We start from the raw sequence: 26024 nt of genomic DNA, 5'->3' as shown, positions 1-26024 counted from the left end.
AGAAACCCTGTCTCGAAAAACCACACACACACACACACACACACACACACACACACAAGCATTAGAGCCAGACAGGGTGGCTTACATCTGTAATCCCAGTACCGGGAATCAGTACAGGGGACTGAGGTAGGAGCCTTGTTACGTGTTCAAGGCCAGTCTGGCTACAGGATGAGTTTGAAGACAGTTTGAATAACATAAGATTTTTTCTTAATAAACTAAAGCAAAAGCAGAGGTAAGTCAAGCTCAGGGTTTAGAGAGAGACCCTGCTTCAGAGACGTGGAAGGAGACACGCTCACGCTAGAGAACACCAGTCACCAGGTCTGGCCGAGAGCCTGGGTGAGTGTATGGAGGGTACCAATGTGGATGTGGATGGTTGGAGAACACTTTTGGGAGCCTGTTTTCTCCTTCCACTGTAGAATCTGAGAGACTTGTACAGCAAATGCTTTTTCCCACTGAGCCATCTCACTGCCCCAATAAACTGATCTCTAAATGGAAGAGAGAGAGAGGAAATTTGAAAGGATAAATTACAAAATGTTAAGCAGACCTCTTCCTAGGTGGTGAGGTTACAGGGACTGTACATGCTCACTTTCAATGTAAAGGCAGGGTCTCACTGTGTAACTCTGGCTGGCCTGGATCTCTTCCTGTAGACCAAACTGGTCCTAAACTTACTGTGTACCCAAGGGTGACCATCATCTATTGCCTTCCTGCCTCCATTTACCAAGTGCTGGAATTAGAGGCTTGAATCACACATGGCTTATAATATCCTTTCTACTCATTTTTTTAATTAATATAGCAACAGCTCCAATGTCCTTAAGTTTCCAAATTATTTTTCTTGTGATAAAAATAGCTGGACCTCTCCAGGAAAGTCCCCGAGGTCAGAGAGCCACAGCTGGTTTTAGGAACCCTGTATGTACAACCCCCTAAGGTTGTTCGGCCTCAAGAACATGGTTTCCTTGCCACAGGAAAAACCCCAGGGTTTTTAAAAAAAAAAAAAAAAAAATATATATATATATATATATATATATATATATGTTTGTTTACTCTGACCTCAAAATCTCTTGGATCACAAGCAAGTCAACAAAAAGATGACACAAGGAAAGAAAACACACAGCAGCCTCAGAGGTGGGTAAACCATCAGATGCTGAGCTGGAAAAAGCCCCAGTGTTTCTCTGTTCTCTCTTCTTTCTAAATTGGAAAGGTCAAGGTAGGAGATTAGTCAGCGACTCTGCCCATCCTTGGAGCCAGAGAGAAATCTGAGTCTTGAATTCTGGCACGATACCATTGCTTTGGTAAAGTTCTCAAAGCACTGTTAACCAAGCAGACCTCTTGGAGGTTCTGCTTATTATTACTTATGTCCCTTTCTTAAAATTCACTTTTTCAAATTATTGGTTTACATTTTACTTTAAAAGCCTGTTTACGGCCTAGTGTATGAAGGCACCTGATGCCAAACCTGGATGAGCTGAGTGTATTCTCTGGATCCAAATGGAAAAAGGGGAGACTGACTCCTGATGTGTGTCTGTTCACGTGCATGTACAGATTAGTGTCAAATTCTGATTCTCCTGCCTCATCTTTCCAAATGCTGGAATGATAGGTATGCACCCCACCCTCATGCCTAGCTAGTCAAGAGCAAAATGGATTTATTTGGAGTGATTTAGGATTAGAGTCTGAAATCCCCAGATTCAAGCAATCTTGAAAATGTGCTCTGAGCTTTTATAAAATGTGGTTTTTAAAAAACCTTTACCACTTTAAACCACAAAGGGTTTGGAAATGGCAGCGCTTGTCAGTCAATAGTTATGATTGGTGTTGCAGAAGACATTTGTAGGAAAGGGATTGAGTGTGGTCTAAGTTTCCAGGAGGTGTGGGGAACAGTACAGGGTACAGGAGCTCATCAGAGGCTAGTGATGCTTGAAAGTCAGTCTGCACACAGTGTGTGCAAGTATATGCGTGTGTGCACATGTGTGTGTGTGTGTGTGTATATATACATATGAGTACAGGTATTTGAAGAGTTCATAAGAGACTGTTAGATCCCTAGAGCTGGAGTCACAGGCAGTTTTTAGCCACCTGACATGGACACTGGAGACTGCACTCTGATCCTCTTTATGAATAAAGGAAGTTAGAATTCATGGGATATGGGGCTGCTTCAGATTGTCCACAGCTGCTGACAATGATTTGCCTCGTGCAGCGGAGTGGTTTTTCCAGCTGCAGATGGTTTTTTGTGATTGTGTGACATTTGGAATTCTGGAGACTCCCGAGAACATTTGTAAATGCTAGGGCCAGAAGCAGGGTTGTTGTTGTTGGTGTGTTATGAAGTACAATGTGGAGAGGGGTACCTTTGGCGGGCCCATGCCAAGGTGTGCCCCTGAGTAAGTAAGCCATGCAATTGACCTGGTGTGAAAGAGGTTTATTGGGAGAGGGGGGAGGGGGAGGGGGAGGGGGGGAGGGGAGAGGGGGGAGGAGTTGGGGCTGGGAAAGAGATAGAGGCAGACAAGTGGACAAGTAGACAGGCAGATGGATGGAAGCAGAATCGTCAGGGCAGAGAGGGGGCAGAGAGAAAAGGGAGTGTGCCCACAGAGAACAAATGGGGGACACTGGGAACAGACAGAGCTGCTGAGTGACAGGTGGGTTTGTACCTGCAGCACACACATGTCATACCTGGGGCAGTGGCAGGTCAGGACATAAGCAATTGATAGGTCCCTGAAAGCAGGCCAGAGGAATTGCCTGTAAGCTAACATGGTGGGTTGTTGGTTGTTGTTGGTCCTAGTTTGTTAAGTAGACATGCACAGGAAAGAAGGAGGAGGAGGAGGAGGAAGAGGAGAAGGGAAGGAAGGAAGGAAGGAAGGAAGGAAGGAAGGAAGAGAAGACTTAGATATCCTGACTGTGAAGATCAAACTTGCCCTGAGGTACTGCAGTCCAATTCCCCTACTCAGCAGGAAATAGTCTGATGATAATGCCCGTCCCTTTTTGACCCCTGACTTTATTCAGGATCTCTTTCCTTTCCCCTCCATCCTTTTATCTCTCTTATCTAGTGTTGGGGGTTTGAAAGGGTGGAAGAAAGAAAACCCCACAAAGTGGTAAAGACATCTGCAGCCCTGTCTCACCGCCTTCTTCTAGGAGTCTCTTTTTGTACAAGTTGTAGAGAGTCATCAGCCTCCAGAATAGGGGGTGGGCGTGGGGGTGGGAGGTTGGACATTTAAATCTGATTCTGGGACGTACTTTCCTGCCCTCCCTCTTACCTTCTCCAGCTTTCAGTATCGATTCTGCTCTATCACGTGACTTTGTAGAACTAGCTGGTCACAACTGTGGGGTGTCACCATCATGTGTTAGAAAAAGGAGATATCGGGTCCTGGAAAGGACGCGAATCTCCCTTCAGAAAGGAGATTGTTAGGCGAGGAAGCTCATGACCCTGGTGGGCAGGGCGTGGGCGTGGCCTGGAGGTAGGCGAGCATCTGAGAAAGGGCATCATACAGAGATGATATAAGGCTATAATGGAAATGCAGGCTTCTCTTTAAAACCTGAGGAGGGGGCCTGGGGAGGGGGCCTGGAGAGGTGGCGCACTGGTTACGCGCACTTACTGCACTGCTCTTCCGAAGGTCTTGAGTTCAATTCCCAGTACCCACATGGCAGTTCACTACGGTCTGATGCCATCTCTGGTGTGCATGCAGACAAAACACCAGTATACATAAAATATATATAAATAACGACTGGGGATGACCCCATTCTGCTGGCTCAACTTTAATCCCAACACATTGGGAGGCAGAGGCTGCGAGTTCCAAACTAGCCAGGGCCACGGGAGACCCCGTCTCCAAACAAACAAACAACAAAACAACAAGTTAGAGTAGCCTAAGAGAGATACCTTAAAGGAAGAGAAAGGGAGATGGCAGGGTGGGTGAGGGGAAGGGAAGGGCAGGAGTGGGGAGGGGCAGGAGTTAGGGAGGAAGAGGCTCGGAGAGAGCTTTTAAGGAAATCTCCTGATCAAAAGGAAGGGTCTGACCTGGACTTTTATATTCTCTCAGAGGATGTTAGGGAGTTCCCCACCATATGATGAAGTGTGGGAAAGCCTGTGGGAGGAAGCCTGGAGGAGCCAGGTAGCGGGCAGGATGACATGCTAGAGGCTGGAAAGAAAGGAAGGGAGAGAGAGAGAGAGAGAGAGAGAGAGAGAGAGAGAGAGAGAGAGAGAGAGAGAGAGAGAGAAGAGAGAGAAGAAGGAGGAGGAGGAGGAGGAGGAGGAGGAGGAGGAGGAGGAGGAGGAGGAGGAGGAGGAGAGGAGAGGAGAGGAGAGGAGAGGAGAGAGGAGAGGAGAGGAGAGGAGAGGAGAAGAGAAGAGAAGAGAAGAGAAGAGAAGAGAAGAGAAGAGAAGAAAAAAAGAAACAAAGAAAAAAACCTCAGCCAGACAGCAGAGTTCCTTAACTCTGTCTGGGAGGAACAATGGGGTCGGGTGGGAGTGGCCTAATGACTTCAGACTGAAATCTGACTCCTATGATTCGACTGTTTTTGTTTCAAGTAAGAGATTTATGCAAATCAGCTCAACACGTAGGTAGTTCCTTCTTATACCAAATACGGTTCTGCAGTAACTTGTAACGTTCCTATTTGGGGTGATTTGAATATGTTGGAGACACACTAGGTACTAAATTAAAGCCATTTTTTTTTGCCATCTAAATAAAAAAAAAAAATGTGTTCATAATTTCTGCTTCCCCTTCCTCCCTCTGAAGTTTAGTCTAAACCCTTCAACATAACCGTTTGCCTTTTCTTCATTAGCTGTTGTCGTATACATATATGTACATGCATACATTTATATATTCCTAAATACATAAGTACAATCTACTTTGTGTGTAATGTTACTCGTGAGTATAATTTGGTGTTGTGTTCCTCCTGGGAGAGATCACTTCCGCTATCAGCAGGGTTCCTTGCCTAGGGCTGGGGCCTTGTGGGCTTTCCCTATCCTGGATGCCTATTGTTCTTGTTCTGCTCAGGTTTAGTCAGCCATATTGGTGAGACTTTACAGGTGTAGCTTCTGACATTCCTAGGAGATACAATCTCACAACAAACTCACTGCTCTTCTGGCTTTTAACAATCTTTCTGACCCCTCTTTCATAGTATCCCTGAACCTTAGGTGGATCACCAGGCCAGACTGATACAACACTCTTGTTTTGTTTTGTTTTGTTTTTGAGACAAGGTCTATGTGGTTCTGGCTATTCTGTGATATTGTTTCGGCCCGAGCAAAATGTTGAGGCCCGGGCTGCCCCGAGTTGGGCGGCCAAAAATGTTGGGGCCTAGGCTGGCCCACTTTGGGCGGCCTAAAATGTTGAAGCCCTCTCCACTCCCTGCTTGGCGGCCACTGTGGCCTGGCCCAAGCTGCCGCTCCGGTCTGTGGGTCGGGGTTCAGCAAGAGAGAGAGTGAGGATGGACTCGAAGAATGGAGACCAGACAGAGTGTGATTCAATCCCGTTTATTCTTCAGTCTCTCTTCCTAGTTCAAGTCCCAAGTCTAGCTGTACTCTCTAAAGAGTCTCCCTAAAGAGTATATCTTTCTGCCGCCTGCCTCTGCCTTTTATATGTCTCACTTCTAAGCCACGCCTCTAAGTTACACCTTTAATCATGCCCTTAGGTCTTGTCTCTAAATCTGATCTCTAGGTCACACTCTTAAGTCACACACCTTTAATCTCACACACCCAAGGAAAGTCCTGGGTATCTAAACCAAGATTATCAGAGTGTGCTCAGCTGTTGTAGGCTATTGTAATACAAGTCTCATGTCAGGGTATATGGCTCAAGATGGCTGCAAAGCTGATAGCCGCTTTCTGCTAAAAGTCGGCCCCCAACATGATATGACAATATGACATTCTTGATTTTGATTTTTCCTTTTTTTTTTCTATGTAGCTGTTCTGGCATTCACTTTTATAGCCCAGGCTAGCCTCCAACTCAGAGATCTGTCTGCCTCTGCCTCCTGAGTGCTGGGATTAAAGATCTGTGTCACCACTGCCCAACGTATATTTTTTTTCAAATTTTATTCACACGTTTATTGCCATGTTAGGTTGTATTGGGTGGAAATCATGGCCCCAAGGGGGAGCTCCAGCCTCCCTGTCCCTCCCTGCCAGAAGCCTACTTAAAATAAATAAATACATAAATAAATAAATAAATAAATAAATAAATAAAAGTATCTTTTATTTGCCTGGTGAAATTGTCATCTCCAAGGCTTGTCTTCGAACCTAGGTCTAGTCCCGGAAGCTTCTAGATTCAATACAATCTGATCTAGGCGCCTAGAATGTTTTCAGCCTCTGAGACTTGCTGCTGAATCAGCGCACCCTTCCTAGTTCTTTCTGAGCTCTGGCTGGCTGATTCTACTGGGCTGTTCTGGCTCAAACTCCTCTCCAAGCTGATTGATTCAAACTGGCTTCTCTCTCTCTCTCTCTCTCTCTCTCTCTCTCTCTCTCTCTCTCAGCCTCTGACTTTTTGCTCTGTCTGTCTGCTTGGCCTCAAACTAACTCTGGCAATCTGTTTTAATCTTCTGACTCCTTCTCATTCTCTGGCTTGTCCTCTCTTCACCCTGTCTCTGTAAAACTCTGCCAGTAAAACTACCTTCTTCTTCTCTCTCTCTACACTGCTCTCTTAAGTAGCTTCCCTTTCCTCTCTCTCCTAGTGAGAGTTGAGTGTATCCTATTCTGTCAAATCTTTCTCCGATTCATCACTTTATCTGCCACTCAGTTAGACATCACTTTTAAACATGGGTGCTTCCTTCTACAAACTAACTTTACCATCATTGTTTGGGATTAAAGGTGTGTTTTAAGGGGATGTCCGTATTCCAGCCAGAGGGATTAAAGGTTTGTGGTAAAGGCTGAGCCACACCATAACACAGTCTCCAGGTTCACAGTGTGATCAAATATCCTGCAACAAAAAAATAATACTGGGGCTGGAGAGATGGCTCAGTGGTTAAGAGCACTGACTGCACTTCCAGAGGTCCTGAGTTCAAATCCCAGCAACCACATGGTGGCTCACAACCATCTGTAATGAGATCTGATGCCCTCTTCTGGTGTGTCTGAAGACAGCTACAGTGTACTTACATACAATAAATAAATAAATAAATAAATAAATAAATCTAAAAAAAATAATAATAATACTGGATATGTGAAACTTCCCAGCAATTCCCTGGCTTTCATAACTCCAGAGGGTACCAGAAGTACATAGTAATGGATGCCCCCATCATGGGAATTATGCTATAAAGGGGACCTGCTTAAGGTCCTTCTGGACAGACTGAGTCTCTTGAGGCAGGGTTTCCTGGGATCTGGCAGATAGCAGCAGAAAAGGATCCATAGAGATCACCAGGGTGAGGATGAAGCCGACCGGGAGTTGAGACAGATATAATAAAGTTCAGAGCTCAAGAGCTCACCATCCGTCAACAAATGCAGCACAGCTGAGCAGAGTCTGACATGGGCTGAGCACAGGCACAGGCTGCCTAGACTCTGCTCTGCAGAGAAGAAGGGACTTCTGAACCAGGCCACATGAAGCCACTAAGTCAGGGGATCCAGGGACTTCTCACTCAGAGAACTAAGAGCTGCAGGGATGGGGGGAGGGGTCACACCTCAGGAAAGGTCGTGGATCTGGAAACTGAGGCACAATGGCAAAGTGCTGGCCTAGCACGCACAAGGCCTTGGGCCCAATCCCTGCCACCATCAAAGAAAAAGTGTGTCAGTAAAAGCAGTTTTGTATTTCAAGTGGATTCCAAATTTGATTTATAATCTTATTGTGTTCCCAGATTTGGTAGTTCATCAAACCAAGAGAACTTGAACATTACATTTAGACTACAACATAATAAAAATTATATATGAAGTTGCTTTGTTTTGTCTTGGGGATACATGAGTATATATCCATGCATGTTGCGGCCCGAGCTGCCCCAAGTTTGGGGGCCAAAATGTTGCGGACCGCTCTGTCAATGTTGGAACCCGCACTGCCAAAAGCCTTGGGGGCTAAAACTGTTAGAGTCTGCACTGCCCCAAGCTGCTCCAGTCCTCCGGTTGGGGTTCAGCAAGAGAGAGAGTGAGGATGGATGCAAAGAATAGAGACCAGACAGAGTGTGATTCAATCCCGTTTATTCTTCAGTCTCTCTTCCTAGTCCAAATCCCAAGTCTTGAGTTCCTAGTCCCTAGTTCCTGTTCCAAGTTGTACTGTAAGTTGTACTCTTCCGAGTGTCTGATGTCTACCAACTACTCCAATTGGTACTCTCAGAAGTGTCTGATTCTCAGTTCTCCAAATTGTTCTGAACTCTCCTGTCTGCATCTCGCCTTTTATATGTCTCACTAAGCCACGCCACTAAGTCCCGCCTTTAATCATGCCCTTGTGTCTTGTCTCTAAATCAGATCTCTAAGTCACACCTTTAAGCCACACACCTTTAAGTCTCACACACCCAAGGGAAAATCCTGGGTATCTAAAGCAAGATGTTACCAGAGTGTGCTCAGCTGTTGTAGGCTATTGTAATACAAGTCTCGTGTTAGAGTATATGGCTCAAGATGGCTGCAAGGATGATAGCCGCCTCTGTCAGCTCCCCACACATGCAGAAATCAGAGTAGAATACTGGATGACTTCCACCATTGCTCTCTGCCCTTTTATTGTTTTATTGGCTGGGTGTGGTGGCCTTTACTTCCAGCACTCAGGAGGCCGAGGCAGGTGGATGTCCGAGTTTGAGGCCAGCCTGGTCTACAGGAGAGCTAAGGTTGTTACACAGAGAAAACTTGTCTCTTTTTATGTATATAGATGTTTTGCCTGTGTGCATTTATGTGGACCACATGTATTCCTGCCCACCTTATCTTTTGAGACAGAGTTTCCCACTGAACCTCAGATTGCCTAGGCAGGCCGGCCAGTAGGTTCCCAGGATGCATCTCTCTCCATCTCTCCACAATGTGGTTACAGGCACACTCGGCCATGCCTGGCTTTCACACAGGGATGTCATCTCAGGTTCTCTTGCTTTCAGAGCGAGTACTCACCCTCTAAGCCTTCCCCAGGTCTCAGAGGACAATTATAAAGAACCACTTTTCTTCACTCCCATGTAGTCTCTGGGAATTGAATTCAGTCTCCAGTCCAACACAGAAGGTGCCTTTACCCACCGAACCAACTCACCTCAGCCCCAAGTACTAAGTTTTTTAATTGTTGTTGTTTGGTTTTTGAGACAGGATTTCTCTGTGTAGCCTTGGCTGTCTTGGAACTAGCTCTGTAGACCAGGCTAACCTTGAACTCAGAGATCCACCTGCCTTTGCCTCCTCAGTTCTGGGATCCAAGGTTTGCACCACCACATCTTGCCTCCCAGTAAGAGTTTTGATGAAATAAACCATATTTGAATCATACTTCAAAGCTAGGCATGGTGGCGCATACATGTAATCCCAGCACTGGGGAGGACCAATTGGGAGAATCAGGGGTTCATGGACAGCTTTGTCTCCATAGAGAGTAGTAGGCCAGCCTGGGGTGCATAACAAGTTCCTGTTTCTAAGAACCCAAACTATCCAACATCTAAAACAAGGAGATCCTTGAAGCAAAAAGACCCATCTCTAATCCAGCTCTTTGAGACTGGAAGACCAGCCTCTAATCTGGGCCACACCTCCTGCTGAAAGCATACTTAAAGGAGATGGAAGATGAAAGGGAAGCATAGCTCTCTGCTTGCTTGCTCTTGCCTTTGTTAGCAGAGCCGTACTTTTGCTGGTATTATAGCCTACGTCTTCACAATTCCAGTGTATGCCTAAGACTGGAGAAGACATCCAGTCTCACGGACTGACGACTTCTCTATTGTTGGAGCCATTTTGGATTAACTGGACCACAGTCTGTAAGTCATCCTAATTAATCCCAGAGAAGGAGGGGGACAGACAGAAAAAGGGAGAGAGGGAGGGAGGAGGGGGTGGGGAGAGAATGAAAGGGAGAGAGAGAGACAGATAGGGGGAGGGAGGGAGAGAGAGAGTGAGAGATAGAGAGAGAGAGAGAGAGAGATAAAATCAATTCTGTTATTCCAGAAAGCCATGACTAATACACCTGGGAGAGAGAACTTCAACTGAAGAATTAATCAAGTCAGACAGGTCAGACAGGGCTGTGAGCATGTCTGCCAGAAATTGTTTTAACTGATGGTTGATACGGAAGGCCAGGCACATTGTGTACGGCATCATCCCTGGGCACAAAACCTTTCCTTCCCAGGCGTTGCCAGTGGGAGGTGTTCTCATGTTCAATCGTAACACCTAGTGATGACTATATTTTTTAGGTGTAATCACAGAGAGTTTTTTTTGTTTGTTTGTTTTGAGACAGGGCAGGGTCTCTGGTATCCTGAGCTAGCCTCAAACTCCTTATGAAGTCTAGGATGACCTTGGACTTTTTATTCTCTTGCTGATAAAATTCTGACATTACAGGCCCATGCTACTGAGATCAGTGAATGAGATGCAGGGGCTGGAACCCAGGGCTTCAGCTGGTTATGGAAGAACTCAATTGGCTGATCCCAGCCTTGGAGGGAGTTTGTTTTTTGAAGGTAGCTGAGGGTGAGGGCTGCAGATCTTTTCATTGATTGAGTGGTTGTTTGATTGATTGATTGATTGATTGATTGATTTTTGAGACACGGTTTCTCTGTGTAGCCCTGGCTGTCCTGGAAGTTGCTCTGTAGACCAGGCTGGCCTCTACCTCAGAGATCCATCTACCTATGCTTCAGGAGTGCAGGTGTAGACAAGCTCACCAGGTTTGGGTCATAGATCTTAAGTACACAGGTTGGTAATCGGTTCCTTTTGTTTTGTTTTTTTGTGGGGTTTTGTTTTGAGACAGGGTTCTCACTATGTAACACTAGCAGGCTTGAAAATTTATATAGTCTGGGCTGACCTTAAACTCCCAGAAATCCTCCTGCCTCTGCCTCCCGAGTGCTCGAGTTAAAGTTGTGCACCATACCTTTTTGTTTGTTTGGTGAGTTTTTGCCCTGCTTCCTTTTATGGAGCCCTGTGCAGACCAAAATTCAGCATATTCTCAAATTGCCACTGCCCAAGCTGCTACACTACACTTTGTCTGAGGTGACATCTCACCATCTCACGTGGACATTTTCCATTTATCCCATTGCAATTTTTTTCCTTTTATTCTTTTTTTTTTTTTTGCACAGTTTTACATAGCTCAGGATGGCCTCTAACTTGCCATATATCTAAAGGTGACTTTGAACTCCTGACCTTCTTGTCATAGCCTCCCAAGTCTTGGGAGAACAGCCATCACCTTGAAATCCCTTTATGAGTGCATGGTACTGGGGCTTGAACCTCTTGGACCTGGCACCATCTTATTGTCTTCTGGGGAGGGCAGGGATGTCACCATCAGTTGATGATTGTGAGACGCGCAGGCGAGTTTCCCACGTTTCAGGAAATCTCAGATCAGCATGCCTGGAAGGCTCCCCTTAGGCTCTGCCATGGGAATACTGCCTTTGTAATCCTGGTCCCTTCCCTGTGGGTAATTACCCTTGAGTTTGCTTCAGATCTTCACATAATTGGAAGGATGCATTGCACACTCCTGTGCCTGGGCTCTTTCATCTAGTGTGTTTACAGTTCATTCATGAGCGCTGTGTGCCAGGCCCACACTTGCGGTGCCAGCCTTTGGGAGATGGAGGATGGAGATCTGGGATATTTGAGGCCAGTTTGGACTAACCAGGAAGCTTGAGGCCAGCCTGGGGTACATGAGACCCTATCTCAAAAATAAATTCATCTTAGCCGGGTGGTGGTGGAGATTGATTTTAATTCCAGCACTTGGGAGGCAGAGGCAGATGGTTCTCTGAGTTCAAGGCCAATCTGGTCTCCAGAGCAAGTGCCAGGACAGCCAGGGCTACACAGAGAAATTAAGTCTCAAAAAAAAAAAAACAAAAACAAAAACAAAAAAACCCAAAACACCAGCAAACAAACAACCCCCAAACCCATAAGAAAACAAACAAATAAATTATCTTTTCTTGGCAGCTGCTGTTGAGCGGGGTTCCAGTGAGGAGTTTTTGTTCTACCACGGGGAGTCCTCTGACCTCCACAGGAACACAGTGGCCGTCCTGTGCTCACACTTACAATAAAACGAAATGTAAGATGTTTATATACCAGGTATAGTGGTATATATATCCGTGATCCCAACACCCTAGAAGAAAGAGAAGGGAAGGTCTATGCAGGTTCAAAGACAGTTTGAACTACACAGCAAGACTAAAAGTGGGGTGTAGGGGGAGGGGCTCAAACTGCTTCTCCACGAGACAGAAAGATGACTCAATGGATCAATGGATAAAGGTGCTTGCACCAATAGGCTGACGACCTAACTTTGATCCCTGGAACTCACGTGGTGGAAGGAGAGCACACCAGATTACAGGTCATCCTTTGACCCTCACACACATACACATACATTTCTTTTCACTATAAGGGCTGGAGAGATGGCTCAGTGCTTAAAGAGCACTGGTTGCTCTTGCAGAGGAGGGAATCAGTTCCCAGCACCCACCACTGGTGACCCTCACTGGACCTCTCTTCCAGGGAGCTGACATCAGTTTCTGAATTCTTACTCTGGAGCCTAGGCTGGCCTTGAACTCAGGCAGCATGTTGCATCTTTGAACTTGTATTCCTCCGGCCTCAGCAATCTCCCAGGCAGGAAGCACTGCTCTGGTATATTTTAGAACCGTGACCTTACCCATGAGGAAAGGCAGTGTGCCTGAGGCTACGCCTTGGTACTTTCAAGGACTCACCTGAGACAATAACTCTCCCCAATCACAGCAAAGGCATCATGAGGCTACATTATACTGGGATTGGGATTTGGAAGGTTCTCCATATGATAGACCAGTTGTGTGTTCCAGGGAATCTGGCTATCTGAGCCCAAGGAATGACTTTGTCACTTACTAACTTTGCAATTTTCCCCCCAGGTTGTGTCACCTCTGGTTATCAGTAAAAAGCTTTCAAAGTCCAATCCCATCAGATAACAAGGAAAACTGTATTTCTGATACAGGTTCGGTGCTTAATAACTTGCAGTTTCTTTTTTTGTGTGTGTGTCTCTGCCCGTCCTTCCTGCACTCGGGTCTTGCTGGAGTGGCACATCATACAAAGGCTGCTCATACTCCTGTCTTAACTTCTAGCAGGGTTCCCCTTGAGTTAGACTGAAAAATACCCCATGCTGATAACATAAACTTAGAATCTAAAAGGAGACACTCCATCAGTGAATGATAACTTCTTTCCAGTAAGGCATTACTCAGAACCTCCCTGCTAAACCTGTTCTTCTGTCTTGGCTATTTGTTCCTGCCCGACTTCCTCCTGATGTCAAAACTTGTTGTTCTAATGGCTTTAAACTAATAAAGAGGTTCAAAGGACAGTGGATTCTCCAGGGTCCGGAGACTTTGGCCTTTTCTATTTTCAGCCGTGAATTTGTTTACTAGGATAAAGGCAAAACATTCACAGAATTAATGAATCATTTGCTTCTCACCTACCAAAGATAGTGTCTCCTGCCACCCAGGAGCCACAGGAATGCCAAGGTATTGTGGCACTAGTATTTTTTCTCTTTTTTTGGACACATCTCATGTATCCTGACTAGCTTTAGTGTGTGTTTGTTTATAGGTATGGGTGTTTTATCTACATGTATGTCTGTGCACATACGCACCAAGTACCCACAGGCCAGAAGAACGTTTTGGATCTCCGGGTACTGGAGTTACAGACTGTCTTTAATCTACCATATGAATGCTGGGAATTGGACCTGGGTTGTCTGGAAGAGCTGCCAGTGCCCTTAACTACTGACCCATCTCTCCAGTTTCTTAGTTTGGCTTCTTGAGACAGTTTCAGGATGTTTTAACTTCCACCACTGGTTGACCTGGACTTGCTATGTAAACCAGGTTGGTCAAAAAGTTGAGGCAATCCTCCTGCTTCTGCCCCTCTGTCCCAAGTGCTGGGATTATAGGCGTGTTACCATACCAGGCACTTCATTCTGTAACTTTGGCATTGGAGGAGTAGCTAGGAGGCGGAGGGAAGGACTATATTACCTTGTTTTTGTTTTTCAAACAGATTTTCGCTATGTAGCCCCAGCTGTCTTGTAACTTGCCTTGGAACTCAGAGAGATTCTCCTGACTCTGCTTCCCAAGTGCTTGGCTTAAAGGTGTGCACCACCATTGCCTGGCTAGGTCTAGGTCATTTTATTTTAATTAATTAATTAGTTTTTTGAGACAGGATTTCTGTGTATTCCTGGTTGTTCTGGACCTCACTTTGTAGACCAGCCTGACCTCACTCAGAGATCCTGCCTCTGCCTCTCTCTCTGCCTCTCTGCCTCTCTGCCTCTCTGCCTCTCTGCCTCTCTGCCCCTGCCCCTGCCCCTGCCTCCCAAGAGCTAGGATTAAAGGCACGGTTGACTATCGCTCATCCAAAAGGATAGCACATTTGAGCTGTATTTTGCAAACTGGCCTAGGTATAGTAGCTTTTCTGATTTTCTTTCTGTGTGTATGTGAGAGAGAGTGTGTGTGTGAGAGAGAGAGAGTGTGTGTGTGAGAGTGTGTGTGTATGTAAGGGGGGGAGGGCGAAGTATGGCTCTTCCCTCATTTGGGTACTCCTCCTTCCTCATTCTTTCTCTGGAGCTTAAATTAAAAGGCAATCCCCTTTGTAGTTTGAGAGAGCAAACTATAAGTTTGACCTGTTAGTTGGAAAGGCACTGCTACCAACTTCTTCCTATAGAATAACTACCATTTATGGCGGCCTAAGTGTATAGACATTTCACTAGATGCTGTATGATCTTTACATTTTTAAAAATATTATTGTATGTATGTGGATGTTTAGCTCGAATATATATATATATATATATATATATATATATATATGTGCACCACGTGTGTGCCTGGTGCTGGGAGTGGATAAAAAAGGTTCATCAGATCCCCTGGTACTTGAGCTGCAGGCAGGTGGGAGTCACCGTGTGGGATGTTGGTGATCAAACCTGGATCCTTCCAAGAGCAACAAATGCTTAGTCGCTAAGCCAACTCTCCAGCCCTGTATGAGGAGCATGTTTACATTTGATTCTTCCTTGAACTGCACGCGCTGTTACCTGTACTTTTCAGATGAGGAAACTGAAGCTCAGAGTACATGGCACAGCTAGGAAGGATGCAGTGAGACAGGTTTTAAAATGTGGGAGTCTGCTATAAAGAGACCTGCCCCACGCACCTAGGAGTGTGTCCCTACAATCCACATTTGTCTTAATTGCTCGAAAACAATTATTAATTTCTCAGTGGTCTTCTCTTTGTCTTAATTTGAAATTTGTTTTAATTTCTCTTTGTCTTCCTTAAGGTTGAGCTGCTCACGTCCCTGCTTCATTTCCCCAGCATAGGACTTCGATCCCTTACCCAATGGATTTCAGCTCACTGCTTAATCAGGTCTTGGAGAATGAGAATTTTTACCTGATTTGGTTCTGCTGTTTTCCCAGCACTTACAACAGAGTCTGGAACATAACTAGAGCAGCGGTCGTGACTCTTTTTGCGGGTCGAACAACCCTTTCACAGGGGTCACCTAAGACTGTCAGTAAAACACAGATATTTACATCGCTAGTCATAAGAGTGGCAAAATTACAGCTAGGAAGTAGCGACAAAAATAACTTATGATTGGAGGTCATCACAACTTGAGGAACTGGATTAAAGGATCGCAGCGGTAGGAAGGTTGAGAACCGCTGACCTTAGGCTTTGAAACCTTTTGTTGATAGAACTTTGAAACCTTTTGTTAATTACGCACTTCCGAGAGGGAATAACCAGTCAAGACTAAGTGAGCGCGGACTGAACCTCAAAGGCACCCGTAGCACACTTCCTGGCGGTCCTCAGGAACGAGAGACCGGAAGCGGAAGTAGCGGAAGTCCTACCCCTCGCGTTTGCATCCTACGCCCGCGTCCGCGCAGCCTGAGTGCGTCAGTTCCTGGCGGCGGGGACCGGGTAGCCAACGGCCTGTGAGCATCATGCCTAAGTGAGTGTGGGCCTGGGATCTGGCCGACTCAGAGTGATCGGTCGCGGCCTGGTGAAGGTGGGGGGCGGCGGCTTCGGGTTCTCGAAGCTCTGGGGGGAAGGGGAGCACCTTGGTGAGATGCCGGGTGGGGAACCAGGCTCTGCGGCCACCCTTTCAGAGTAGGGTCGGATCCTCCCTAAGACGCCTCGGATTCTGTCAGAACGCTTTGTTTGACTTAGAATCTGAGTAAGTCGGGTTTTTTTTTTTTTTTTTTTTTTGGCCTGTTTGTTTGGACAACTGTCGATTGTTGATGCCTTCTTTTGTCATTTCAGGTTTTACTGTGACTACTGTGATACATATCTTACCCACGATTCTGTAAGTGGCGCTTCTTTTTATATCCTTAAACGCCTTGTATGCAAAAATTCTTTTTCTTGAGGACCTGGTTTGCGCGTTACAGCCTTCTGGAAATTTTATGAAGTAATTAGGAGGCGGGTGTTTTTTTACATCCTTCTGGTGAGGTTTTTGTAAAGTGAAGATATTTGCAGAATGATAAAACTTTTAGCTGGGTACTGAAAGGAAGTGTGTGGAAAAGGTATTTCAGTGTCTTAGTTAGCCTACCCAGCCAGATGCAGAGCTGGAAACGTTTTTAGTTTGGTGATTTTGTTTTTTGTGTCTGCCATGATCTTTCTGTTTTACAGCCGTCTGTGAGGAAGACACACTGCAGTGGTCGGAAACACAAAGAGAATGTGAAAGACTATTACCAGAAATGGATGGAAGAGCAGGCCCAGAGCCTGATTGACAAAACAAGTATGTTTCACAGAGTAGTCTTGGTGGGACAGAGTGTGTGTCTCACAGCGTGGTCTTGGTGGGACAGAGTGTGTGTCTCACAGTGTGGTCTTGGTGGGATAGAATGTGTGTCTCACAGTGTGGTCTTGGTGGGATAGAGTGTGTGTCTCACAGTGTGGTCTTGGTGGGATAGAGTGTCTCACAGTGTAGCCTTGGTGGGATAGAGTGTCTCACAGTGTAGCCTTGGTGGGATAGAGTGTCTCACAGCGTGGTCTTGGTGGGATAGAGTGTCTCACAGTGTAGCCTTGGTGGGATAGAGTGTCTCACAGCGTGGTCTTGGTGGGATAGAGTGTCTCACAGCGTGGTCTTGGTGGGATAGAGTGTCTCACAGTGTAGTCTTGGTGGGATAGAGTGTCTCACAGCGTAGTCTTGGTGGGATAGTCTTGGTGGGATAGAGTGTCTCACAGCGTGGTCTTGGTGGGATAGAGTGTCTCACAGTGTAGCCTTGGTGGGATAGAGTGTCTCACAGCGTGGTCTTGGTGGGATAGAGTGTCTCACAGTGTAGTCTTGGTGGGATAGAGTGTCTCACAGTGTAGCCTTGGTGGGATAGAGTGTCTCACAGTGTGGTCTTGGTGGGATAGAGTGTCTCACAGTGTAGTCTTGGTGGGATAGAGTGTCTCACAGTGTAGTCCTTGGTGGGATAGAGTGTCTCACAGTGTAGCCTTGGTGGGATAGAGTGTCTCACAGTGTGGTCTTGGTGGGATAGAGTGTCTCACAGTGTAGTCTTGGTGGGATAGAGTGTCTCACAGTGTAGCCTTGGTGGGATAGAGTGTCTCACAGTGTAGCCTTGGTGGGATAGAGTGTCTCACAGTGTGGTCTTGGTGGGATAGAGTGTCTCACAGTGTAGCCTTGGTGGGATAGAGTGTCTCACAGCGTAGCCTTGGTGGGATAGAGTGTCTCACAGCGTAGTCTTGGTGGGATAGAGTGTCTCACAGTGTAGCCTTGGTGGGATTGAGTGTCTCACAGTGTAGCCTTGGTGGGATAGAGTGTCCTGTTCTCTTTCATCCCTTTTCCACAGCAGCAGTTCACTGTGTGTGACATCAGGGCCACTTGCTTGTGTTGAATGAGCAGTGGGAGGTCACTGGTTTACTGGGACTATGGAACACATTCATATTAAGTATTGAGATAATGCCTCAGAGGACAGTCAGGTGCAGTATGGTTAGGCTGGGGCGTGGGGTGGGGCAGTTGGAGTTGCCGAGGGTTTTCCTGTAATGGCAAGGTTTTGTAGCGCACTTATGCAAACTTGAAAAATTGTGAACCACAATGTTGAGAGTTTTCCATGATTGGAGAAGTACTGGGATGTGTTTGAAAGACTTCATCTTGGGTCTCATGTTTGTAACTCCGGAAAACCTAATTGTAAAGGATAGTGCTGGTGTGTTCTGGACCACTGCTGGACCTTTTGTTCATAGGAACACTGTGTTTTGGGTCCCAAACTCTGGCAAGACTTTGCATTTACTTTAAATTATAGGGGTATATTTGTAAAATGGCCTTTTCTAAAAATTCATTTAGTTTCTTGTGGCGTAGGTAGGCCTCCAACTTGCCCTGTGCGGTGGAGGTTGATTGAATTCTAGCTCCTCCTGTCTCACCTTCTCAAGTCCAGGCATTGCAGACATGACCTGGTTTGTTTTTGTTTTGTTTTCAGTAATTGGATTTTTTTTTTCCTTCTATGTGTGGGTATCTGCCCATGCATGTACATGTGGAAGTCAGAAAAGGTGAGGGTCTTATTCTGTCCCTCAGTGTTGGAGATCACATCTCAGATGTAGTCCTGGCTGTTCTGGGGCTTGTTATTTAGATCAGGCTGGCCGTGGTGAACTAAGAAGTACGCCCGCCTCTGCTCTTGAGTGCTGGAACTAAAGGTGATGGCCACTAGGCCTGGCTCTGCTCTCACCTCTTCTTGCATGGAACCTGAAGCTGGCCATTTCAGCTGGCTGCCTGCCACTGAGCTGAGATGCTCTGTTTTCTGTTCTTCAGTACTGGAATTACAGGCATGCATGCATGGCTAGGCCTGGCTGTTGTGGGACCAGGGATTGAGCTCTTGCTCAAGCATGTACTGAGCTGTCAATTTTGTCTGCAATTCGAGATGATAGGTCCAGTAATGCCACACACCTGGCTAAGTGAACTCTCTCAGTGGTAGACTTGTGGAGTAGGGGCTGCAGACTCAGGAACTTGCTGTGATGTCCTTAGTTAAGTAGCTACGAGTGTGCTGTTCTCTGCACTCTGCACTCCACAGGCTGTCCTAGGTAGGATGTGGACAGTGCTCTTCTAAGTGGAAAAGCCTATACAGAGAGAAGCCCTGCAGGCCAGGGTCTAATGGCTGCCATTGCCTTAGTGAATGGAGTGGGTCAGCCACAGGAGTTGGGCATTGGATTCCTGAGAATGGGGTTTGTTTATTTATTTAGGGGGATTTGTGGTTTTGAGTTTTTGAGTCCAGGTCTTGCTCTATGGTCCAGGCTAGCTTTGATCTCCCCAGCCTCCTGGCACCAGCTTCCCAGTGCTGGGGTGACAGGCTTTGGCCAGTATAGTAATGACTTGACTATTCTCAAGTCATGCATGGATAATGTTCATTTTCTTCTCTTCTCACTTTTTGTCTCATGTGGTCCAAGGAAAAGGCTGATTGTGGTAGACCTTTGTTAGGATGGTGTTTCCTTCAGCGCAGCCTCTTGCTTTCACTTATTTGTTTCTTCCTTATCTTCTGGGTCAGTGCATTTGTTTCAGGTAAATTGTTTTTACTCAGGAAGGGGGATATACATGTTTTAAAGCCTGGCCTTTGGCATGGATTGTACCTTTACAGATAAAACTATTGGCTCACGTTGGTTATAAACTAACTTTTTAAATGCAAAGACTTGTCTCATTACATGCCAAAGTTGGTCTCAAGCCCCTGTGTTCAGGTCTTCTCGCAGCATCTCTTGAGTGCTGGGGCCAGAGGTGCACCGCCCACAGAAGAGGGAGTCCATATAACTAGTGCATGATTACATTGTAAGAAGACTTCAGGTACCTACATTAGGAAATCAGTTCATTGCTACTGTAACAATCCAGTATCTCAAAATGATTTTAAAACTGTGGCCATGTGTAGTAACTTTAAAATACTTGTAGAATGAAGTAAATATAGGTGGACGTCAAAGAGAGAAGATGTTATGTTCGTAAACAAATTGCCCATTCTAACATGTCATTTTTGTTTCATTACCTTAAGCGGCTGCATTTCAACAAGGAAAGATCCCTCCGGCTCCGTTCTCTGCTCCTCCGCCTGCAGGGGCCATGATCCCACCTCCCCCCAGTCTCCGTAAGTGTCAGACTCACGTCAGGGTGTGCGCTGCTATGTTGTCGGCTTCTAGATCTTGGTGACTGACTAGGTAGTCACTAATTGAAAACACATCTGTAACCGCATCATTTCCTCTGTTGTGTGGTTGTAAAAAGGGCACACTTTATCATTTGTGTTTCTGTTTTGTTTTTTTGATTTTTTGGTTTCTCTGTAGCCCTGGCTGTCCTGGAACTTTTCTGTAGGCCAGGTTGGCCTAGAAGTCACAGAGATGTGCTCATCTCTGCCTCCCAAATGGTAGGACTAAAGGTGTGTGCCACCATGCCCATTGTGTCTGTGTATGAACGTGTACATATATATGTATGGTGTGTACCTGTGTACAGGTACATACTGTACTATGTGGGATTCAGAGGACACTTGGAGGACTGAGTTCTCTCCTACTGCATTGTGTGTCTAATGGGTGGAGCACAGGTTGTCACGGTAGGCAGCTAATGTCCTCCTTACCCACTGAGACATCCTGCTGGAAACAGTTTTTTTGGTGGGGAGTGGTTGGGTTTTGTTCATTTTATTTTTATTTTTCAAGACAGAATTTCTCTGTGTAGTCCTGGCTGTCCTGGAACTCTCTCTGTAGACCAGGCTGGCCTCGGACTCAGAGATCTGCCTGCCTCTGCCTGCCAAGTGCTGGGACTAAAGGTGCAGGCATCGCTATACCTGGGTGGCAACATCTTAATGTATAGCATAGGCTGCTGTGAAAATCAAGTCTCTCTGTCCTAGCCTCCCAAGGGCTGGGGTTGCCACAGTGCTTGCCTTAGGGCTAAGGTTGAGTGTCAGTGTTTTCTCTGTGACTTCCCAGGTAGAGGGCTCAGAAGGACCCTGTGAGGTAAACGAATGATGAGTAGATATTATTCAACAAATCAAGCTCTTCATCGGTATGGATGCAACACTGGAAGACATAAGTAGCTATAAACTTAGTCTGTACAAGGTCACCGTCCTTTTGCTTCCCTGGGAGAGGCTGAGAGACCCAAGCTAAGTCTTGTGATGATGGGTGTGGACGAAGAACAGGGCTTCTTGACAAGCTGCTCCCTGGTGTTCGTCAGACCCACTCGTGCCTCCGCTTTCCCCTCTCCGTTTCAGTGTATCAGGCTAGCCCAGATCCTCTTACGTAGGGCATCCCTATCCCAAACAGCAACAAAACCGAACACGTTTTGGAGAATTTTTAAGTTTTTATTTGATTTTATATGCGAGTGTTTGCCTTCATATTGTGAGTGTGCTGTGTGTGTACCTGGTGCCAGGAGGTGGCATTAGATTCCCCTGGAACTAATGGAACATGACAGGCAGTGGTGGCACACGCCTTTAATCCCTTCCTCTGGGGAGGCAGAGGCAGGTGGATCTCTGAGTTCAAGGCCAGCCTGGTCTTCTGAGTCCAGGACAGCCAAGGGTACACGGAGAAGCCTTGATTTGAAAAACCAAAACAGAGTCCCCTGGAGCTTTAGTGACAGTTATGAGCTGCCATGTGGGTTCTGGGAATTGAACCCAGGACCTCTGGCAGAGTCCTAGTGCTCTTAACCACTGAGCCAGTATTCTAGCCCCTGATATTTTTGTTTTATTTTTTCAAGATGATTTTTTGATTTCACACTAGTAAATGTCCTGGAGATTGAGCCCAGGGGCCTTGTCCAAGCGAAGCACATGCGTTACCACAGAGCTGTATACTGAGCCCAGAATGTTTTCAGGTGCAAGCACTCTGTGTAGTCATGACTGTCTTGGGTCTTGCTAAATGTACCATGGCATGTTATATATGTGAATCTACTGTTACAATAAGAAACTGTTGGAAGTTTATTATTTAAGTGTTTGATCCAGTTGTGAGCCTCTTAGTTTCACTGAGGAGCATGTCAGCATGTAAAATCTCTAACCACAACTTCCTTGTGTATTTTAGCGGGTCCTCCTCGGCCTGGCATGATGCCTGCACCCCACATGGGAGGCCCTCCCATGATGCCAATGATGGGCCCCCCTCCTCCTGGGATGATGCCTGTGGGACCAGGTGAGTAGGAATGTGTCACAGTTTAGTGTGCAGTATGAGTTCTGCATTCAGGGGGAGTTTTTGTTTGCTGTCTAGAGTCATTATTCTAAGTATTGTAACACTGAATTTCATCAATTTAATGATAAAGATTTGGTTTGTGCTACTGACAGCGGCACGAGGCTGCCTTCCCTCCCGCCGCCCTTCCTTCCCTTCTGTCTCCTTCCTGCACCTACTTAGGATGGTGTGAGTGGGCTGGCTGCATTTTGGGGGTCAGCGAAGGTAGTTTCTATTGTGATTTGTGTGGAACTGCCTCCTGCTGGAGATGTACTCTCAGAGATTAACTGCACCTCGTCATTAAGTTAGAAACCACTGGCTTTATAGGTTTTTTCTTTTTTCTGTTTTTGAGACAGGGTGTCCCTTTGAAGCCCTGGCTGACCTGGAATTGTCTATGTAGACCAGGCTGGCCTTAGTCTACAGATCCCCCTGCCTCTGTCTCCCTCTGCTGGTATTGAAGGTGTGTGTCACCATGACCAGAGTTCTTTGATTTTGGTTTTTAATCCAGGAAGTAGAAAAGAGATTTCTGTCCAATGCTTTACACTTGTGTTGCCTGAGCCCTGCAGTGTTTACAGGCTCTCCCACTTGGCCAGAGCGTGAGAGTGCATCCCCAGCCTTGAGGATCTCTAACTATCAAAAGGTGCACATGTGGCACCCACACACCATAGCACGTGTGGAGGTCAAAGGGCAGGTCTTGGTGCTGGTCCTCTCCTGCCACCTTTGAGTGGAAGGACCCATTTCAGGCTCATGTGGCATGTGAGCTCTGCTGTGGGCCGAGCCAAGCCAGCTTATCCTTGCCATGGTTCCCAGGCAGTGGCTTTGTTTTCTGGTATTGAAGTCTCAGTGTGTATCCTTGGGTAGTCTTGAACTCAGAAGACATCGGCCTGCTTCTGCCTCCCCAGGGCTCACCTCAGCTTGAGTTTTAGTATCCTTGAAGTGGTTAGAGAAAACAGCATGATCCAGCTCCAGTGGTCTCCTCTGCAGGGGAGGAGATGTAGCTCTGAGCCTTGGAGCTGGCTCCAGGACTTTCATGGTGTTTCGGTCACACTGCTGAGATGTGAACGTCTGTCTAGCTGTATCAAGTTTTCACAAATGTTCTTGGTTACAGTATAGCAAGTTAACTATTGTAGTAAAAATGGTAGCCATAGGTAGGTTTGGAAGTAGGTGAGTGGGACCTTCACCTCAGCTGGAGGAACAAGGTGCAAAGGTGGAAGGTAAAGCAGCTTTTCAGCCAGGAGCGTTAATCACGGGCCTCTGGATATTATTTATCAGTTTGGGATACTATAGAGATGCAGCTTTACAGACTGTCTTAGTTTGGGTTTTATTGCTGTGACCATGGAAACTCTTATATTAATTGGGGCTGGGCATAGCTTGGGCAAAGGCTCAACTCCCCCCGCCCCCCACTGTGATATACTTTCTCTCACCAGGCCGTACCTCCTAATAGTGCCATTCCCTGTGGGCCAAACATTCAAACACATGAGTCTATGGGGGTCAGTCAGATGGAGACAGGGTCTCACTGTGTAAACCAGGCTGGCCTGGAACTCATGGAGATCCACTTGCCTCAGCCTCCCAAATGCTGGAATTAAAGGAATGTGTCACTGTGACGACCTTGTTTTCTAAAGCAGTGTCACTAAATAAAATATTTAGTGAGTTTAAAGATGTTGGGAACCAGGAATGAGTGACCCATAGAAAGAAGTCTGGGAGCTGGCTGTGGTGGCCTGCACCTGTATCCTTCCCGAGTGATGTAGGCCTGCGCCTGTACCCTTCTGAGTGATGTAGGCCTGCGCCTGTACCCTTCTGAGTGATGTAGGCCTGCGCCTGTACCCTTCTGAGTGATGTAGGCCTGCGCCTGTACCCTTCTGAGTGATGTAGCTACGCACGAGGAGTCTTGTCTGAGGCACTGTAGGCAGCACAGCAGACCCCGTTTGTTTTGTTTGTTTGTTTTTTTATAAAAAACAAACAGCAAAAAAACAAATAATGGGAAAAGGGAAAGAGGCTTCCAGGGCCGGCTCTAATGGGTGTGCACCTATTGAAGCTGGCTCTGAAGACCTGGGGCCATAACATACTCTTTTACTACCCTACATAAGGTCCAAGACTGTGGTAAAGTTAAAAAGTGAAAGGAAACTAAGACTTGTATATGAAATCTCATTATTGGAAAATCTGAGTTAAATCCACTGTGGAGAGAAAAAAGAACAAATCTTCAGGTGCCCAGTTGGTGATGTTTTATAGGGACCCGTTTCCTATAGATGGTTACAAACAGATCACCAGTGTGTTCACTTTAGAGGACAGTATTCCATGCTATCCTTGACACTGGCCCTTGTAGCTTCTGGGCCTACTGCAGTTTCTCACATATGTTTATCTGTGTGTGCCGGGTGTTTGGGTGATACAGCTCTCACTACACCGTTTGCCCTCCTATGGTGGGGGAAGGGAGTATTGGATTTAGAAAAATTTTACTGTTACAACCTAGGATGGCCTTGAACTCAGGAGCCCTCTGTCCCCTTAGGATATTGGCATTATAGGCTTGTACCCCATATCCAACTTTGAATATGGTTATATCTTGAGCTATTTATACCACGAGGCTTTAATCAAAATTAGTTAAAAGAAATATTTTAGGATATCATGATGTATTTGTAATTCTGCGGACCCTGCCCTAACTTACTCTTATTTCCCCTCTTGAGATAAGGGCTCATAGAGCTCACATAGCAGAAAATTTATTGATGATCCCGACACCCAGCTGATTGCACTGAAGCTGCCTGTTGCTGTGCCCCCCTCCCAGCACGTGGCTCTGGCTGCTTCCCTGTTGACACATACAGAGTTGAGTAATAGTTTCTAAACTGCATTTAGAAAATGAACTCAGTGTGTTCCATTTAATACGGTGCTTGTTATTCTTTGTGACTTGAGCTAAAACTGGTACTGTCAGGTTTTAACCTGGGCCTAATCATTTCCCTGTAGTTCCCTACAGTAACTCAGTGCTGAGACTGGCCTTTGCCTGCGCACAGCGGACACAGCTCTCGGTCACACAGTGGAGATGTCTGGTTGAAAAAGCTGAGCAGACCAGGCATGGGAGTGCCTGCCTTTAATCTCAGCACTCTGGGACAGAGTAGATGGATCTCTGAGTTGAGGCCAGCCTGGTCTACAGAGCCAGTTCTGACAGCCAGAGCTTTATAATAGAGAGACCTATTCCAACCCAAAACAGCAACAGCAACAAAGACCACAGCCAGAAAGAACCAGACAGAAACTGACAAGCCGAGCTAGTGCTCTATTTATAACCCTGCCGTCCCCAGGCCAGGGTCCCTGAGCTTCCTGTGCTGACCTGCTCCTCAGTCGGAGCATGTCTTAAGTAACTTAACATTTGAAGAATTTGTTGCATTTTTTTTTTCCTGTCGTGTGTCCCTTTAGGTCCACTCTGTAGTTTGTTTTCCCCCCAGACAGACTTTGTCTGTGTAGCCCTGGCTGTCCTGGAAGTCACTCTGCAGACCGGTTAGTCTAGAGCTCAGAGGCTCTGTCGAGTGCTGTGACTAAAGGCAGGGCCTCCATCCACTCTCATTTAGGTTTTCCCTGAAGTCCCATCTGCTGTCTCCTGAGTGTCATGTCTCACTTCTCCCCTCTGTTCTCTGTTCTGCAGCTCCTGGGATGAGACCACCCATGGGAGGCCACATGCCCATGATGCCCGGGCCTCCAATGATGAGACCTCCCGCCCGCCCTATGATGGTGCCCACGCGGCCTGGCATGACCCGGCCAGACAGATAAGAGCCGAAGCGCTCTTTATTGTTTTGTATTTCTTGTTGTGTTCCACCAGGAGATCTTGGTGCTGAGCCTGAGTGTTTGCTAGATGCATGGCAAGGAACTTCCTTTCTAACAGAGAGAATACTTTTGGAGGGAGAAGTGAGACAAAAGGGGCCGTTTTCACTTACATTATGAACCGTGAAAATAAAATGGTCAGCTGTTTTAGTTAAAGT

At 46.4% G+C, this 26024-nt stretch overlaps 1 protein-coding gene across 6 annotated transcripts; it reads left to right on the top strand.

Annotated features, from left to right (window-relative positions):
• Positions 1 to 318: 318 nt before the first annotated feature.
• Positions 319 to 26022, top strand: Snrpc (small nuclear ribonucleoprotein polypeptide C). 6 transcript variants are annotated; one of them, XM_076916504.1, is made up of 9 exons: positions 319 to 336; positions 9711 to 9801; positions 11933 to 12044; positions 15251 to 15913; positions 16225 to 16267; positions 16591 to 16699; positions 19929 to 20018; positions 21928 to 22032; positions 25691 to 26022. In XM_076916504.1, exons 4-9 carry the CDS (start codon positions 15906 to 15908, stop codon positions 25813 to 25815), a joined length of 480 nt encoding a protein of 159 aa, XP_076772619.1. In that variant the 5' UTR covers positions 319 to 336; positions 9711 to 9801; positions 11933 to 12044; positions 15251 to 15905; the 3' UTR covers positions 25816 to 26022. The 6 variants fall into 6 exon arrangements, with proteins under 6 accessions (XP_076772619.1, XP_034380011.1, XP_076772620.1 ...); XM_034524120.2 differs by lacking the exons at positions 319 to 336; positions 9711 to 9801; positions 11933 to 12044 and adding an exon at positions 13309 to 13464; XM_076916505.1 differs by lacking the exons at positions 319 to 336; positions 9711 to 9801; positions 11933 to 12044 and adding an exon at positions 13605 to 13628.
• The last annotated feature ends 2 nt before the right edge of the window (positions 26023 to 26024 follow it).

This window comes from Arvicanthis niloticus, chromosome 20 (genome assembly GCF_011762505.2).
Source record: "Arvicanthis niloticus isolate mArvNil1 chromosome 20, mArvNil1.pat.X, whole genome shotgun sequence".
NCBI lineage: Eukaryota > Metazoa > Chordata > Mammalia > Rodentia > Muridae > Arvicanthis > Arvicanthis niloticus.
This window is presented reverse-complemented; position numbering and strand designations above follow the sequence as displayed.